At 38.4% G+C, this 19,375-nt stretch overlaps 1 protein-coding gene and 1 pseudogene across 1 annotated transcript; one reads left to right on the top strand and one right to left on the bottom strand.

Moving 5' to 3' along the window:
* Window positions 1-5,800, bottom strand: part of LOC131755742 (eukaryotic translation initiation factor 3 subunit E pseudogene) — a 36,326-nt pseudogene extending 30,526 nt beyond the window's left edge.
* A 5,114-nt stretch (window positions 5,801-10,914) lies between these two features.
* Window positions 10,915-18,968, top strand: C4H5orf46 (chromosome 4 C5orf46 homolog). The gene is made up of 3 exons (XM_059063024.2): window positions 10,915-10,984; window positions 15,552-15,699; window positions 18,887-18,968. The coding sequence occupies exons 1-3, from the start codon at window positions 10,915-10,917 to the stop codon at window positions 18,933-18,935; spliced, it is 267 nt and encodes an 88-aa protein (XP_058919007.1). The 3' UTR covers window positions 18,936-18,968.
* The last annotated feature ends 407 nt before the right edge of the window (window positions 18,969-19,375 follow it).

Genomic DNA, 19,375 nt, shown 5'->3' with positions numbered 1-19,375 from the left:
GTTCTACTCCTACCTATGTATATACTTATGAGAAATAAAAACATACATCCATTTAAGCACTTGTACAAGAATATTCATAGCAGCGTTATCCATAATAGCCAAATAGTGGAAACAATCCATATTTCTATCAACTGATGAATGGATAAATAAAATTCAGTAGATCCATACTTTGAATATTATTTGGTAATAAAAATGAATGCAGTGTGATACAGGCTACAACATAACTGAACCTTGAAAACATTATGCTAATGAAAGAAGCTTGGCACAAAAGGCCACATGTTGTCTGGTTACATTTACATGAAATGTCCATTACAGGCAAATCTATAGAGACCAAAAGCAGATTAATGACTGCCTAGGGCTGGAGGGGGAAGGATTAGGGAGAGATGAGGAGTGGCTACTAACAGGTACATGTTTCTTTGGGTGGGCAATGAAAAAATGATAAAATTGGTATGACAACTCCATTAATACACTAAAAAAGATTGAACTGTGCACTTTAAATGGTTGATTTGTATGGTATGTGAAATATATCTCAATAAATCTCTTAAAACAATTAGTGGGGAACAGTTCCCTCCTCTTCTACATGCTGAATGAGTGTTCTGTAGATCCATTATTATTTGTTCCCTGATAGAATTTACTAGTGAAATTATCTTATCCTGGAGTTTCTTCTATTGGAAAGTTTTAAATTATGAATTTCATTATTTAATAGATATGAAACTATTCAAATTAGCAATTTATTCGTGAATGATTTGTGTCAAGGACTGTATCCATTTCATCTAAGTTATATCTATGGGCCTGGAGTCATTCATATTATTTCTTATTATTTTTAATAACTGTACAGTCTATAATGATATCCCCTCTCCAATCCTGATATTGGTAATTTGTGTCTTTAATTTCTCTCTCTGTCTCTCTGATTGGCAAGTGTGCCCAGATATTTATCAATTTTATTGTATTTTTCAAAGGGCCAGATTCTGGTTTTAATGATTTTTCTCTTTCTCAATTTAATTGATTCATGTTCTTATCATTATAGTTATTTCTTCCATTTGAGTTTATATTGATCTTTTTCTAGTTTCTTAAGGTAGAAGGTGAAGTCATTGATTTTCTTCTCTTTTAATATAGGTCTTTAACGCTATAAATTCACTGCTAAGCTCTGCATTAGCTACTCTCATAAATTTTTATATATTTTTTAAAAATTTTCATTGGAACATAGTTGATTTACAATGTTTAGTTTCAGGTGTACAGCAAAGTGAATCAGTTATACATATACATATAATCCACCCTTTTTTCTTTTAGATTCTTTTCCCATATAATCCATTACAGAGTATTGAGTAGAGATTCCTTTGCTATACAGCAGGTTCTTATCAGTTATCTATTTTATATATAGTAGTGTATATATGTCAGTCCCGCTCTCCCAATTTATCCCTCCCCCTTTATCCCCTGGTAACCATATGTTTGTTTTCCACATCCGTGACTGCTATTCTATAAGTAAGTTCATTTGTATCCTATTTTTTTAAGATTCCACATATAAGCAATATCATATTTGTCTTTCTCTGTCTGACTTACTTCACTCAGTATGACAATCTCTAAGTCCATCCATGTTGCTGCAAATGGCATTATTTTGTTCTTTTTTATGGCTGAGTAATATTCCATTGTATATATGTACCACATCTTCTTTATCCATTCCTCCACTGATGGACATTTAGCTTGCTTCCATGTCCTGGCTATTGTAAATAGTTTTTTAATCCAATTTAAAATATGTTTCAGTATCTCTTGGGGCATCCTCTTTGATCCATGGATTATTTAAGACTTTTAAAATTTAATTTCCAAATATTTAAGAACTTTTGACATAGCCGATTTTTTGATTTCTAGTTTGATTCCATTATAATCAAAAATATACTTTGTATTATTTCAATTATCTTAAATGTGTGAGGCTTATTTAATGATCCAATAAAGTCTATCTTGAACAATGTTTCCCTTGCAAACAAAAAAATGTGTATTCCACTGTATGAGATAGCATATTTTATAATGTAATTTAGGTCAATATGGTTAATAGTGGTATTCAGGTTTTTTGCATCTTTCCTGATTTTCTATCTTGTTCTATCGACCACTGAGAGAGTAGTTTAGAAGCCTTTATCTGTAATTGTGGACTTGTTTATTTATCCTTTCTTGTCTGTCAGCTTTTGCTACATAGATTTTGAGGCTCAATTGTTAGCTGCATACACATACACGATTATTATATATTCTTAAGGAATTGATTCCTTTATGATTATGTAATGACTCTGTCTCTGGTAATATTCCTTGATCTGAATACTACATTTTCTGATATTAATATAACCACTCCAGGTTTCTTTTGATTAGCATTTGATGATATATGTTTTTGCATTCACTTATTCTCATCTATGTCTTTATATTTAAAGTGAGTTTCTGTATACAGTGTAGTCTGACAATCTCTGTCTTATTTTTATGGATTTATATTGTTTACATTTAATATAATTATTAATATGGCTGTGTTAAAATCTACAATGTTGTGAGATGTTTTCTTTTGATCCCATTTATTCATTCTTTTCCCCTATTTTTTGCCTACTTTTAGATTAAATGAGTATTTTTTTATGGATCTATATTTTTTTAATATTTATTTATTTATTTGGCTGTGGTGGGTCTTAATTGTGGCATGGGAGATCTTCATTGCCATGTGCAGGATCTTTTAGTTGCAGCATGTGGGATCTTCAGTTGCAGCACGCAGGTTCATTTTAGTTGCGGCATGTGGGACCTTCAGTTGTAGCATGAGAACTCTTAGTTGCGGCATTTGGGATCTACTTCCCTGACCAGGGATCAAACCTGGGCCCCCTGCATTGGGAGTGCAGAGTCTTAGCCACTGGACCACCAGGGAAGTCCGCTGACTTTATCTTCTTAGCACTTGTTATCACCTTAAGTTTCTGATATATGTGGCGCAGAGAATCTGCAGTTCCCATGTCAGCTTCATCAGGAATACACACAATATCTGGCTTCATTTTCATCTTGAAGTCTGCACATAGAGCCTTTTGGTCATCCCTGGTTGTAATGACAATGACTTCTTCAAATCCAACACGTTCAAGCAGATTCAATGGGTACCAAGTTAAAGGTTTGTTCCCAACTGGAAGCAGAGGTTTAGGAATACTGGAAGTCAGGTCTGTCATCCAAGATCCCCCTCCAACTGCCATTACTACTGCTTGAAATTCCATTTTTACAAACTCAGGTCCCCGCGCTTTACAACCGCTCGCTCGGATGGCTCCCTATGGATCAATTTTTATCTTCATTATTATCATTATTATTATTTTGGCTACATTGGGTCTTCATTGCAGCATGTGGGATCTCTGTTGTGACATGTGGGATCTTTTGTTGCAGTGCGCAGGCTCTTCATTGCAGCCCATGGGCTTCTCTCTAGTTGTGGTGTAATGGTTTTCTCTTTCTAATTGTGGTGTGTGGGCTCCAGAGTGTGTGGGCTCTGTAGCTGTGGCGTACAAGCTCCAGAGCGCATGGGCTCTGTATTTTGTGGCACACGGGCTCTCTAGTTGAGGCGCGTGGGCTCAGGAGTTGTGGTACGCAGGCTTAGTTGCCCCGCAGCATGTGGGATCTCAGTTCCCTGACCAGGGATTGAACCTGGGCCCCCTGCATTGGGAGAGTGGAGTCTTACTCACTGGACCACCAGGGAAGTCCCCATCTTCATTGTTGACTCAGTAGACATGCCTCCTTTAATTAATCACAGTTTTTCTTCTATTTATAGTTCTCAATTTATAGTTTGACAATTTATAGTTTTCAAATCAATTCTGTATCCACTACTTCATTTGATACCAGAAAAACCTTGTGATTTAAGTATTATTATACCCTGATCTGGCAAAGATAAATTACACATGACTGGCATAGAAATTTTTACACTGTGAATTTAGTGCTAGGGTCTTCATAATTTTGGGGAAAGTCACTATTTCCATGTGATTAATTTATGCTTAATTTTTTTGTTAACTCCCCATCATTCCATCCCGTGTGCCAAAGGCATGACCAAGTACCTCTTCTGGAATGCTGCCTCCACCCTCGCCAGTAGCTCTAGCTGCTAGAAAAACAAAAGCCACTAGACTCTTAACTAACCTTCCTTGTTTAGACCTGGTCTGTTAGTCTGAGTTTTGGCTCTCATTCCAGTGGGGCTCATGAATCACCTCTGCCACTGACTCCAAATGTTCATTTACACATTTAATGAGCATCCATTGAACACTCACTGCATTTATTCATCACTGTCTACTTGGTAGTCATGGTTGTTGGCAAATGGTTTTTGAGGACAAATAGGCATGGCCCACACTTGAGGAACTTGTAGCTTAATGAAGGTGTCAGAAATAAAACAGTAACTTATGATTCAATGCAATACATACTACAATAGAGGTCTGTGCAGTGTGGGCCCACACCAGAAGTGGTGAATTCTGCCATGGATTAGGTCAGGGATGTGACCATGATGTTTTTCTGAAGGATGTAATATTTGAAGTTGAGTTGGTGTGGGTTGGATAATCCATGCAAAACTAACAGGGTGATAGAATAAGAAACAGTCTGGAGGTATGCCTAGTAAAGTAGGAGGGGAAGTCATGTGCTCAGAGAGTGGTGGGAAGTTATAATGCAAATAGTAACATGTATTAGACCCACACTGTGCTGAGTTTTTTGTAGCATGATCTCATTTATGCTATAAAAATTTTATGAGGCTGCCGCTCTTGTTATTTTCATAATGAAGAAGGAGAAATGAAGTTAGAAGAGCATCACCAACTTGCCAAATCACACTGTAAAGGACTGGGAGGATATTGTACTATATAACAATGAGAATACAAATACTGACCCTTCATAGTGGACCGGATATAAACAAACAGTGTGAGCATTCCAGTACATGCCAGGCAAATACTAACCCTGATGAAATCAGAAATGGAATCCAGGCCATCAAACTGCAGACCCTGTGCTCTAAGACTTATTCTATACTACAACTAAGATAAAACTGGAACTACTGATTGAGAGTAAAACATGAAGGGCTTTAGGTATACACAGTAAGGAGGCATGGAAATTATTAGAGATGGGAAATGAAGATGTAAACATAATTATGTTTGAGAAAGATTAAATGACAGCAATGTTTAGGAGATGGGGGAGACATACATCAGGAAGACTAGACTACTATTGCAATAGTCAAGACAATGGCCCAAACTATGACACTTACTGTGGAAATGAAGAGAATTTGATAAAGCTGAAGGCTATTTGAGTGGAGAATTGATAGGACTTTGTGAGCAAATAGGTTCTGTGGTGAAAAAAGAGTTAAAGAAAATTTGTACTTCAGGTAATTGGATGGATGGCAATATGCTTATCTAAGATTGGAACAGGGAAACAAGAGCAGGGCAGAAGCTGACTCTGAGCTCTAATACTTAGTGATTTGTGATTTCTTACTCCCCCCAGTGTTCTCTGTTTCCTCTTCTCCCTTTCTCTCTCTCTATTATCTCTTCCTAGCATGTTCATTAATTAAAATGAATTTCAAGATTCAGTTAGCTCACTTTAATTTTCACTTCTAATATCAAAACTCAGGAATTTGAGGGGTCATTCTTAGAAATATGGTCACTCTTCCATGCCTCTGTGCCTTTGCAAATGCCATTCCTCCCACCAAGGATTCTCCATACCTTACTTGCATAGTGATCACCTACAAACCCACTTTTCCAGGCTCCAAACAAATGTTACCCCCATGATTTCCTCTCCAGGCAATGTTACTACTCCCTGATAGTCTTCCATAGGAATCTGTTCATACCTCCATCAGCGTTTCTCATATTTATATTGCAATTGTTTGGTTACTTGTTCACCTCCTCTACAAAGGCAAGGTCAGGGGCTGGTGTTTTGCATTTATTTTGTCCCTGGTGCCTAGCAGAGCACCTGTCAAACAGTGAAAGGTCAAGATGTGTCCACTGAATAAGAAATTAATGAATTGATGGGTGGCATGAGGATTGAATAAGTTATAACATATGTGTAGAAAGGTGATTAGGGTGACAAAGACTATAGCTACTCCTCAGCATATGGATACCATGGGAACGGGAGCTCTTCCTGCAGCCACGTGCATCCCTTCCAGGGCTGGTCTGAAACTTTCGGTAGAGTGAACCAAGGACAAGAGAGGGGCTAATGATTTTCTTATGAGAAATATAGGTGTGAAATATGCCCCAGATGTGATATTAAAGAGGAACTGAGGCTTTTCAGTAACTTCCACTTTCCATATACAATGTTAACTTCTCACATACTACCTTTTAATCATTTCTTTGATTCCCCCCCTCAGTCCTCTCCTTTACTCTCTGTTCTGAGGTTCAGAGTAAGAAAACACTGATAAGGGTCTCTCCAGGAAGGGTTGCCAGATTCAGCAAACAAAACTACAGGATGGGGCTTCCCTGGTGGTGCAGTGGTTGAGAGTACGCCTGCCGATGCAGGGGACACAGGTTCTTGCCCCGGTCCGGGAAGATCCCACATGCCGCAGAGTGGCTGGGCCCACGAGCCATGGTCGCTGAGCCTGCGCGTCCGGAGCCTGTGCTCCGCAACGGGAGAGGCCATAACAGTGAGAGACCCATGTACCGCAAAAAAACAAACAAACAAACAAACAAAAAAAACCCTACAGGATGCCCAGTTAAATTTAAATTTCAGCTAACCAACAAAATTTCTTTTAGTAAAGTATGTCATGTGAAATGTTTGGGACATACTTATACTTAAAAAATTACTCACTGATGATCTGAAATTCAAATTTCATGATGCATCCTATATTTAATTCTGTAGGCTTAGCTCCAGTTCACTTTCTGCCAAGGATCAAGAAGGCGCTCTGTACCCTGCACCTTTGATAGATCAAGCTGAGCTCAAACACAGGTGAATGATGCAGGTCAATGGGAAATCTAGAGACGAATGGGGAAAACAGAGCAGATACAGATGGATCTGTGCACAAACAGGCCGGTGACTGCAGGGTTCATTGTGTGACCCATGCTTTCCGCCAGTTACAGCACTGAGCATGTGCCGGTGCAAATAATTTAATAGTTAAGAGCACAGACTTTGACAGGGAACCTTACTCTATACTCTGTAATGACCTATATGGGAAAAGAATCTAAAAAAGAGTTGATATATGTATTATGTATAACTGATTCACTTTCCCGTACAGCAGAAACTAATACAACATTGTAAATCAACTATACTCCAATAAAAATTAATTTTAAAAAAAAGAGCACAAACTCTTGAAGTCACATGTCCTTGAGTTCAATTCCTTGTTCTGGCTCATACATGATTTGTAATGCTAGGCAAATTATTTAACTTCTCCAAGCTTGAATTTCCTTATATAAAATTAGGATAATAATGGCAGCCTCTCAATAGCTTTGTTGATGTATTTCATCTAGTTTGATTCCTGGTCAGAGTTAACAACATTAGCCTACTACTATTACTAATATTATTATTATTATCATCATCATCCCTAATGCTGCTTGCATGACTAACTCTCACTCCCTCCTCTGGGAAAACCCAAGGTAGAACAGGGTAGAACAGGATAGGATAGGATAGAATAGAATAGAAAAGCAAGTTTACCATTTAATTTTTGCTTAGTATATACAAGATACTATGTTGTTTGCATGTGTTTTTCATCCAGCCCTCATAACAATCCTGAGAGATAGCATTATTCCTATTTTGTAGACATTGGATCCAAGGCATAAAGAAATTAGGAACTATTTCTAAGATCACATAGATACACAACTTGTAAGTGGCAATCTGAAACTTGAACTCAGTTGTCTGATCCCAAAGCTCAACCACTAACACACACATCAAGATCTGGCTATGAGATTTCCAAATCAGACTACAAGTATTTCCTACCTGAAGAAAGAACTCTGATGACTTTCAGTTACACATGGAAATGTTCATTGGAATTACAGCATGCCATAATCCTTTTATTTTCATATCCTCTTGCCAAACTAGAATGGCATTCTGAAATAAGGTACTCATTTCCTCTTCCTAGCTTGGGTAAAACTGTCTTTTATAATCCCAGTTTCTCCTCTACCTAAAGTCAAATTCATTTGCTTATGCCAATGGAGGGTAAGTCACAAGTTCTTGACTGCTTTTGATATGGCACACATTAAAGGTTCTCTACATTTTATCAGGCATTTTATCTGCTATCTCCTATGTCCTTAAGATAGTGCAGATAACTAGGCAGGAAATTATGTTTCAGTTTTACAGATGAGGAATCTGAGACTTAAGAGTGGTGTCAACCATTTGCCAGAGTTACAAAGATAATAACTGATAGAACTATTACATGAGTCCATGCTTCTCTTCTGAAAATTATTTATTAACTCATTTATTCAGTACATATTGATGGGTATCTTTTATACGTAAGGCACTATCCTAGAAACCAGAGCCATCTCAGTGAACAATATAGACCAGATTTTAACATTTCTTGGGAAGAGAGACATTAAATAATCAAACAAAAATATAATATTTAAGTGCTAAGAAGGAAGAATACAAATTGTATAAAAGATTATAATAGAGGGATCTGAGTTGGATTAGAGGGTCACAGAAGTTTTCATCAAAAAAAAAAGAAAGAGAGAGAGAGACATTTTAGCTGAAACCTGAAGCTAAAAGGAATCAACCAAAAGAAGGGAAATGATAAGAACACAGCAGAGAAAACAATGTCAGGTCTGGAGAGTATTTAATCAGGGTATTTAATCAGGGGTACTGACAGGAATAGAAGCCAGCTATCCTGCCCCTCAGGATGATGCTATTTCCTTGACACCAGACCACTGAAAAAAGCTGATTCAGGACTTGTCTGCATACCCCATTTAGCTGATATCCTTGAGAAGCCAGCAGGCCTCTCTCATAGGTTGTAACATCCAGAACCTTTGCTTGCCTGTATAGTGTTTTTGTGGTGAATTAGAAAAATATACCCCCTTCTGGGCCGATTAAGCCCTGAGGACTCGAAGCTTGTGCAAAGTAAAAGGTATTTTTGGCCTTTCTCGGGCAAATACAGCCACATGTCAGGGTCCATGGCAGGGCTAACTTGAATGTTATTTCCCCTTGGACAGCACAGTGCCCGGTCCTAAGCAGTGACCCTGATGGCACAAATCTAACTTGCTGAAATCTCCCTACTGCGAACACTATCTCCAAATCACAATGCTTTGTATAGGAGAAACAGGACCAGTCTTCTTCTTCTTTTTTTTTTTTTTAATAAATTTATTTATTTATTTTTGGCTGCGTTGGGTCTTCCTTGCTGCACATGGGCTTTTTCTAGTTGCCGTGAGCGGGGTTTACTCTTCTGTGCAGAGTGCAGGCTTCTCACTGCGGTGGTTTCTCTTGCTGTGGAGCATGGGCTCTAGGTGCGCAGGCTTCAGTAGTTGTGGCACATGGGCTCAGTAGTTGTGGCTCACGGGCTCTAGAGCTCAGGTTCAGTAGTTCTGACACCCGGGCTTAGTTGCTCTGTGGCATGTGGGATCTTCCCGGACCAGGGCTCGAACCCGTGTCCCCTGCATTGGCAGGCGGATTCTTAACCACTGCACCACCAGGGAAGCCCCAGCGTCTTCTTGAGAGGATATGTTGGAGAGGCCTTGAAGGGTTCAAGCAGAGCTGCCTGATGGCTTTCGAGTGCTAAATCAGGAGAAAGAGGGCCTAGCCTTGGCCGTGTGACACCAGACAAGCCTCCGTTTTCTGTACTTCAGTTAATTTCTCCATTTATTAAAATGACCCTCTGACACTCACAATGTATAAGTTTTGGTCAATCTGTAAGTTTAGGGACCACCCCAAGTCCTTATCACAGGTAACTGTTTTATTATAGCATTCCTCAAGATAACCAGTATCATCCAGACTTGAACCAAATTTTATCCCCTTGAATGTTTGTATCCAAAAGGAAGGGTATTTTATACCTGAGCTATATGACAACATCTCAAACCCAATATTCCTTTACACAGAGTGCAGTAATTTAATTATTTTTTTCTCTTTTTTAATGTTTGCAATAGTCCTTGAGTAATACACATTCGACTCCAGAAAAGATAGTCTTGCCCTCAAGGAGCCTACAGGCAACTGGTGGAGATATTTAAACAGATATCTATCAGGTACAGAAGAAGAACAGTTAGCTCTGCCTCAGAGAACCAGAACAACCTTTCCAAGGAAGTAAAGTCAAAGCTGAGACCAGTGCCAAGCATTATATTAGCCTCCTTGAGAATTCAAAAGTGAATAAAATACTCTTTCCTTAACATATCTATAGGCTAAAGGAGAAGAGAGCTATTAAAGTACTTAGTTCCCAGACAGCTGGTCAAGAGTGATATGGCAGATGATGGAGCAACTATCTGGAGTAGGGTGGAATGGCCACGATAGGAGATTTTGCAGAGAAGGGGGCATTTGAACCTGAGCCTGAGGAATAAGTAGGAATGTGTCAAGGAGAGATAATAGGGAAGCTATCCCAGGAAAAATAAAGGGCATGAGTAACGGCATGGGAGTGTGAATGGGCATGCCCAGGTGGAGACAAGACATAGCCCAGAGCATGGGAAGGAAGCAGAGCACACAGGGAGGCAAGTAGGCACACCTCACCAACTGTTGTTGCTTACTCCTTAGCACTGAAAAGCAATTCTGCCTGATCCCCATCTAATTGTCATTGCTGGCAGTGGAACTAACTCCAAAAGAATGATGCCAGTGCCATTTATAAACACACATTAGAAAAACCAAGAAGGTTTTTCTTTCCCTATATGTAAAACTCTTAGTTTGAAAGATTGGGCAGGGCTCATTAGTAGAGATCCAAAAGCAAGTTGTGTCTATATCTTATGCAACAACCTAAATTCCATAGCAGATGATGTCACCTATAAATGCCCTATAAATGGAGCAAGGCTTCAGGTGCACCTGAACAATTTAACTGCATCGATACCCACTGCTACAAACATGGCTGTCTCAGTGCTACGGCTGACAACTGTTTGGGGACTGCTTGTCTTAATCCTGACTTGCCAAACCTGTAAGTACCTGCAATCGCAGCTCATGCATTGTGCAGTATTTAGCCATGACTGGAGGAAGTCATTGGCGCAGATCCAGAACATAAAGGGGAGAGAGGGGAACTTTGGACACTGCAGAAAGAGCACTGGACTGGGAGACAAGAGACAGATCTTCTAACAAAAAGAAAGTAGGACTTTTATTCAAATGTGCTTAGGTTACAGTTTCTATCCTCAGTGAATGTACGAAGTTTAGAATGATTTTTTTTTCTTACTTCTTCATGTGATATAGTGACACTATTATAATTTCCTTGAGAGCTGGGGGTGTTTATTTTTTAATGATTATAACTAATAATATTCAAAGGCAAAGAGTCTGGAATAAGACTCCTAGGCCTCACTCTACCACTAGTCAGAAATGTAACTTCAGGCATGCTCTTTAACCTCTAAGGGCTTCACACTTAAAAGGGAATAAGAATAGTTAACTTTCTCATTTAGTTGTCATGAAAATTAAATAAAAGAGACAAAACATATTGGAAAAGTATCCAGTCCATCATAAGCACCCAATAAATATTAACTGTTATTGTTATCATGTATCATCTCATTTGATTCTCATAATCTTTTTAAGTAAACATGCACAGTTTTATCATTTCCCTTTTTGTGGGTAAATAAACAGAGTTTGCAGAGGGAAAGTTACTTGAACATAGACACAGGTAGAAGGGGCACACCTGGGAGTGAAACCCAAGTCTTTTGATTCTTTCTATTATAAAGCATCTACTTCCTTCATGTCTATTCCAAGCACATAGAAAACCAAAAGGCAGCATGCAGAATTCTCACTAATTAATTTTTGGTCTACAGAAGAGAGTGAGCTTTTAACTTGTCTCCAATCAAAATGATAGGTCAGAAAACACAGACAGTACAAATAGTAACAGAGCTTTCTGAGCTCTTCTAAATGTAACTTGGCAGAACTCCCACCCTCCGTCACCCACTGTTCACTGGCACAGCCCACAGGCAGACACTCCAACAAAGCTACAGCAGGGATGGGCTCAGAGACTACTGTGCCCATCTACCCCTATAGTAATCACCGTAGGAAAGAAAAAAGTGAGATTTATATCCTAGAGACCAGTCCCAGGTCTGTCTCTCATGAACTCTGAAACTGGTTAAATCAGTTCACTGCTTTGAACCTCAGTTTCCTCATCTGTAACATGGGAATAATTACCAACTGCACCAGGTGAAATGAGCATGCTTTTGTAATCACTTTGTAAACTATAAAAACTGTATAAATATCAGCATTACTGTATTTTTTCAGAACTTTATGATTATATTGACTAAGAAACTCAATCAGGTAGTTAATGTAAATAAAGGCTACCCCATATTATAACTGAAAGGAGAAAATAGTCAACTATTGGCTTTAACAATTTGTTTCTGGTATGTCAAATTTCTTAATTTTTATTATTTTTCAACATTTTCAAAGTTCTTAATATTTTAGCAGCATTTTAAAATTTTTGTATCTTTAAGCACTAGTGGTGAAAGCTACTATGAATCATTCTGTTGCTACTATTATTAACAATAGTAATAATAATACAGTGAGCATTTATGGTGGGCTCACCTTAGACCTGGTACTGCAATAAGTGATTTATATAATATAGGTATAGAGATACATAGATATGCATATATATATATATACATACATATATATGATATACATCACAAATAAATAAAGTATCTTTCCATCTTGACAATAAGAAACTGAGAGAGTAATTAAATACTGTTTACACGGTTACACAGTGAACGTTTTGCTGAAGACAGAATCAAACTCAGGTATATAGGACTCCAAAACATCACCCACCATAGTCTCATACCTCTCATTATATATGCGATCCAAAGGCTGGAGCCAAGGATTTGATCTTCACACACACTGCAATCCAGGGCTCCTTGCATTTTGAAAAGTTAGCATTTAGCATCATATTAAAATAAAAAGTTAAAGTAAAAATAATAAAATTAAATTGTTATGCAAGTAGGCAGATAGGAACACAGAAAAAAGGAACTCACTTTTCATGCAAGGAATATCTGGTTTGCAGCTGGTAAATGTCTCCAGGGGACAGTTACTTGAAGGCAGTATTATATCATATAAGAAACATGCTCTGTGAAATTAAAAAATAATAAAAGTTCAAACCCTGGCTCAGCCACTTTCTATATATGTGACTTTAAGAATTTCTCTGAGCATCTGTTTTCTCTCCTGTAATCCTATCACTGAACTGAATAGGGATTAGGCATGTGATGAAAGCACATCCTAGTACCTGAGCATCACAAATATACCTTCTCTTTCCTTCCCCTTCATGTAATGAAAACAAAGCAGTTCTGGTCACCGTGGTTGCCCTGTACTTTATTTAAGGTTCATGTCCATATATGTCCATTTTTGCCTTAACTCTTAGCAGCATATGCTATGTACATAATAGTAGGCTCAAAAACACTTGTTGAATAAAAAACACCAACAGCTGAATAAATGAATACTTGGTGGTTAGTATATTGATCTTGGTTATAGGTCCCAGACTGGTAATGCTCCTATTGAATCTTAGTAAATGCTCCTATTGAATCATAGTAAACAATAAATGTTTGCAGAATTGAAAGCCATATTTTTTTACTAAGACTTTCTATTTTAGGATATAATATAAATGCAACTCTTCTTACTAATTTGACAGCCTCCACACCAAAATCTAGTTACATCTCCTTCATTCAGAGTAATGGGATACATTGTATAGAAGTTGGGACTTCTTGAGTCAAAATTTGTGGTGGGACTGACAGATAAAACACAGGGCACCTTTGGGCTTCCCTGGTGGCCCAGTGGTTGAGAGTCCGCCTGCTGATGCAGGGGACGCGGGTTCGTGCCCCGGTCCGGGAAGATCCCACATGCCGCGGAGCGGATGGGTCCGTGAGCCATGGCCGCCGAGCCTGCGCGTGCGGAGCCTGTGCTCCGCAACGGGAGAGGCCACAACTGTGAGAGGCCCGCGTACCGAAAAAAAAAAAAAAAAAAAAAAAATACAGGGCACCCAGTTAAAGTTGAATTTCAGATAAACAATAATTTTTTCGTTTAATTATGTAGTAAATATTTCATGGGTCATTCTTACACTAAAAAAAGTATTGTTATTTATCTGAAATTCAACTTTAACTGGGCATCCTGTAATTTTATTTACCAAATCTGCCAACACTACTTGTGAGGCTACAGTAAAACTAAAAGATAAAGGTCCTACTTCTTCCTGGCACCAGGGTGCAAAGGGGAGGCTGTTCGTATCTTTAATTGCCGCTCTTGCATTGCTTTTTTTTTTTTTTTCCGGCAGTACGCGTGCCTCTCACCGTTATGGCCTCTCCCGTTGAGGAGCACAGGCTCCGGACTCGCAGGCTCAGCGGCCATGGCTCACGGGCCCAGCCACTGCGCGGCATGTGGGATCCTCCCGGACCAGGGCACGAACCTGTGTCCCCTGCATCGGCAGGCGGAATCTCAACCACTGCGCCACCAGGGAAGGGAAGCCCTCTTGCATTGCTTTTAATCTCCCAAACCACTTAGACCACTAAGCAAAGCCAACCCCCCCACCACCACCAAGGGACCTTGCATGTCACCAACTTCACTCTGGACATTTGGCTTCATTCCAAAAGGCACTTGACTAAATATCAAAAGTAAGAGACCTGCAGTTACAGTACCATCTTTTCTTGCTATTTGTAAGATCTTCTGCAAGTCACTTAATGTTCTCAATTTCTGAGTCCAGTGAGCTCTGCATACTCCACAAGATTGGTCAAGCTTAAACTTACACAGTAGATGTAAAATCATTATTTACAGAACTATCACATGCTGTACAAGTGATAGAATTTCTCCTTGTCATCATTATTATACTACTTTCAACCTTATAACACACTTGTAGTTAGATCATACCTTTTCTGTCAAAGACTATGCAGTTCATCACAGAGTGCTTAAGAACCTGGATTTTAATACCAGGAAAACATGGGATTGAATTCTGATCCTGCCACTTACCATCTCTGTGACCTTGACCCCCTTCTAAACCTCTCTCAGCTTCCACTTCTTTACCTTTAACTTCAGATAATAACTTTGCCTCCCTCATAGTGTTGCTGTGAGAATAAAATGAGATAATGCATGTAGATTGCCTGTCATAGGTATGTGCTCAGAAAACGCTACCTATTATTTTATCATCCTCCTTATTATCATTTCCATAGGTCCAGGGATTACTGAGAAAAATACATTAAAACCAAGCAATCTGTATTTCAGTCCCAGCCCCGGCATTTACTAGCTGCTTTAATTCTGAACAAGTTACTTAACCTCCATGAGCTTCAGTTTTCTCATCTGGAAGAGAACCAATGTCTGCCTAAGCATCAATATCTGTGCTCTGTTTGGTTTCAGGAATAAATGACATAATGCACGTGAAGACAATAACCAGGCAGGCACTAGATATGCAATAAATATAACTATATGAGGCTATATAATTAGTGAGAGGGAGTATAAAGAGCTCTAGGGTTCCTTACAATGAAAGAGACTTCCCTTTCTTCTTGCTGAGAATCACCCCGAGATTTCATTCTGTTTTTCAGATGACAAACCAGATAGCAAGCCAGATGACAAGCCAGACGTCTCAAGCAAAAGCCTAGAATCAGCCTTTCCAAAATTCCTAAACCTCTTGGGCTCGGATATCATTGAGAATGCAGTGGAGTTCATCATCTGCTCCATGATGAGGAGCAAGTAAGCAATGAGACAAACCTTGCTCTTGTCCAGTTCGCCGTTGGTAATGACTGCATTGCACTAAAATGAACGAGAAACAAAATTGCATGCATGCCAATATATTGTTTTAATTGAAACTTGTTTCCTACCTTAAGATATATTTGCATCTGCGTGAATTTCCCTGAACTCTTTTGAGGTGAACACATTCCCAAGGAATTTATGGAACAAGGGGTTCCATAAAATATTTCTTATTTCAGGACCAAGTAGGGAGAAGAAGAGCAACGGACCAAGGGACGGAAAGCCAGGTTCTGGTCTTGACACAGGTGTTATTTACTGGGTGATCTGGAGTTAGGCTTTCCCTCCCTGAGTGCCTCAGTTTGCTAATCTATAAAGTTAAAGGAATAGAGGACCCACCCAGTGCAGACACAGTAATTTGCTGATGAAGGTGGTAGGTAGAGGTGTGCTCATGAGTGAGAGGTATGATGAGTCCCGTCTTTATTTTCTGGTTTGAGTAATTCAAGAGCGTTAGCAGACACAGTAGCTAATCTCTCCTCAGAGGCAATCTGAAGAACCTCTCTTATGAGAGTTGGTTTTGATCACAAGATATTGCCTTGATGGCAAATTCCACAACCCAGAATCTTCCCATTATTTTCAACCTGCTTCCAAGCTCCTGTGCCTAACTCCTAATACATCCTACCCAAGTTCACATAGCTCTGATTTTTACATCTACTTTACCCTTTCTTCATTCTTCCGACATTAATCTCCCCAAGTTCAGCTCTCCAGGGTCTATTTTGTTCTTTTGAATTTCTAGGTGCTTTCAATCTCCACCCCTCTGAGGCTCTGCTCTCTAATTCTCTCCTTCACAGCCCCCTAAGCAGAGTTTAACAAAGTGCAGTCTATTACCTGCTTCAGAATTGCCTGGAGATCTTATCCAAAATGCAGGTCCCTTCATCCCATCTTGCACCTTCCTGGGGCAAGGCTATATAACAAGCCTTTATAACAAGCTTTATAACAAGCTTTCAGGTGATTCTTATATACAACAAATTTTGAGAGCCCTTGATTGGATGCTCTGGGCTACATGGCTGAGCCTTAAAGGTCCACACAGCCTTTAAATTTGTATTAATCTTTTGTGTAGATGTGAATCTTTGTATTTTTCTAGGGAAAGTGCTTCTGACTTTATAAAATTCTCAAAAAGGTCTATTACCAGTAACAGATTAAGAGCCACTTCTATATAGAAGTGATCAGGGGCCATTTTGTATCCCTTGATCCACTTAAATCCATATATTACTATCATGTGAATGGGCATGATTCTGCATACAATCATCATGAACAAAATGTTAAAACACAGATGTTTATTTTGTTTTTATTTTTCATATTGTGGTTGCTTTGCAACTGTTGAGTTCCCATGACTGTTAGTGTAAACAAGGAAAAAACTGAATAACACCTATTATGTACAAAGTAGAGCTTAGACTCCAGTTGAATTCATATTGTTATAAATCACAATAGCAAGGAAAAGAATTAGAATAATAATTCTTTTTATTCCTTCCCTGGGGAATTCCCTAGATATAAAATAGCACTTGTTTTCTCTGTTAACTCTGAAAGTTGACTATCTGAAATACTAAAGAATTGTTAGCTCTGGGTTCAGAAATGGCACCTCTTCTACCATTTTCTTTTTCCCTCATTTTATTCTGGGTATATGATATTCTTTCTGTTCTTGGAACTTACAACTGTCTCAGGCTCTCTGCTCTTGCTTTAATTTCTGCCTAAAATGCTCTTTTTTCCCTCCTAGCTAGTGCTTTGTCCTGCCTCTCATCTAAAAGTCACCTCCTCCAAAAACGATTCTATAACCACTCTTATTAATACAACTTCTTTTATTCCCTGGTTATTCTCTATCACTTTACCTTGTCATTATGTCATTATAGCATATCACCATCTCAAATGATTCATTTATTTTTAATCATGTAACTATATGAAAGTAGAGATCAGATCTCTCCAGCTCATTGCTATAGCACAGTACCCTATAAGTCATATTGGGCACTTAGTAAATAATTGTTGAATTAATTAAATAAGGAAAGGAATCTTAGAGATCAGATCTAAAGCCCACATACCCCAATTTGACTGAGACATTTTGAAGGATCTTTGTTGAAAGATACAGCAGTCCTTGCTCAAAGGAACAAATCTAACTGTCCTCACTCTGTCCAAGAAAAGACCATAAATATAACAGGGGATGGGAAATAGGAAGAGACCAGCAAGAAGTATTCCTAAGAACTTAATACATGCTTAGGAAAGTAGGGGCAGGAATTGTGAAGGAAAAAAGTCTAGACTGTAGGCCCCTTCTCCTCAAAGAATTTGCCATTCTTATTGTATAAGATGGCATGAGCAAATACAATGATAACTAAAATGCTGAATAAGGTAAATGTCAGCCAAACATCACAGTTAATGTCTAAGGAAAGGAGCTGTCACTGGGGCCAGGATGCTTAGGGGAGAGTTTATGGCAAAGGTGAGAAGAAATTTGGGTTGTAAAGGACTCAATGAGATTTCATTAGAAAGAGAGAATTACAAAAATATGGAACTTCATAAAGATAGAAAATTTGCTTTATTTAGTCCTATGCATCCAATGCCTAAATACTGTGTCAAGCACATAATAAATGCTGGACCATAATTTACTCATCTCTTACCTTCTCAGCAGCTACCCCACACCCAATCCTTAAACAGTGGAATGGCCTCTGGCATTAATTCATGCTTCTGGAGACCTAAGTTTTAGACTTTGCTTTGCAATTTACCAGCCATGTGACTTGGACAGGTTTTTAATCTCTTTGAGCTTCAGAGGTTTTTTTTCATATGTAAAAGGATTATAATTCATTCACTTATCCGTTCAACAAATATTTATTAATTCTTACTATATGTTAGGCACTGTTCTAGGTGCTGGGGATATATTATGAAACAAATATATCAAAATATCTGTCTTTATAGAGTTTATATAGGAATAGACACCAAACTGATAGATTTGTAGGCAGATTTAAAGAGATAATTATGCATAATGGCTTGTCAAATTTGAACTATTATGGAAATCTTAGACCTTACTACTTTATGACAGGAAAACTTGGAGAAGAGAAGTATTGCTCAAATATTATAAGATACCTTAGTGATGATTCTAACATTCCTAATCAGTCTAAATCATAATTCATTTTTTTCTCTTTTTTTTAAGAGGATATATGGAATGTGATGATAAACAAGAAGAACATTCATCAAAGTGACTTCAACCAGGTGATTTTAACCTAAAAACTTACAACCAAAAAATAGTATATTGAACAAAGGAAAAAGGGTGTGTCTGATTTACTTAATAAATTTGGGCACCCATATTTACCCATAAGCAGAAAAGGGGTATTTTATGTGTGTGTTTTTGCTTTATTCTTGCAGTTGTTTTTTTAAAATTTATTTTAAGTAGATGTATTTTTATCATCTCAAAGTCACTGACTTAATAAGATTCTCTTAAGAGAAGAAGCACAGTTGTGGGGTGAAACAAGTAAGCACTGGAAGTGAGGAGATCTGGTCCTGTCACAACTCTGCTTGGAACTTGACTTGTGCAAGTTCCGCCTATGAAAGGAGGGGCTTATATGCATTAAAATCTGAAGACCCAGGTAAACAGACAATTAGTTACTCATGAGAAGAGTGAGATTTACTGAACCTAATTCCA

This window comes from Kogia breviceps, chromosome 4, assembly GCF_026419965.1.
Source record: "Kogia breviceps isolate mKogBre1 chromosome 4, mKogBre1 haplotype 1, whole genome shotgun sequence".
NCBI lineage: Eukaryota > Metazoa > Chordata > Mammalia > Artiodactyla > Physeteridae > Kogia > Kogia breviceps.
The sequence above is the reverse complement of the archived record's forward strand: the minus strand, read 5'-3'. Positions and strand labels throughout refer to the sequence as shown.

Excerpts from the sequence above, each read along its gene's own strand:
- C4H5orf46 (XM_059063024.2), top strand. The coding sequence starts at position 10,915 with ATGGCTGTCTCAGTGCTACGGCTGACAACTGTTTGGGGACTGCTTGTC. Across the intron at positions 10,985-15,551 it reads AATCCTGACTTGCCAAACCT|ATGACAAACCAGATAGCAAG; the intron begins GTAAGTACCTGC and ends TCTGTTTTTCAG. Across the intron at positions 15,700-18,886 it reads TGCTCCATGATGAGGAGCAA|AGGATATATGGAATGTGATG; the intron begins GTAAGCAATGAG and ends CTTTTTTTTAAG.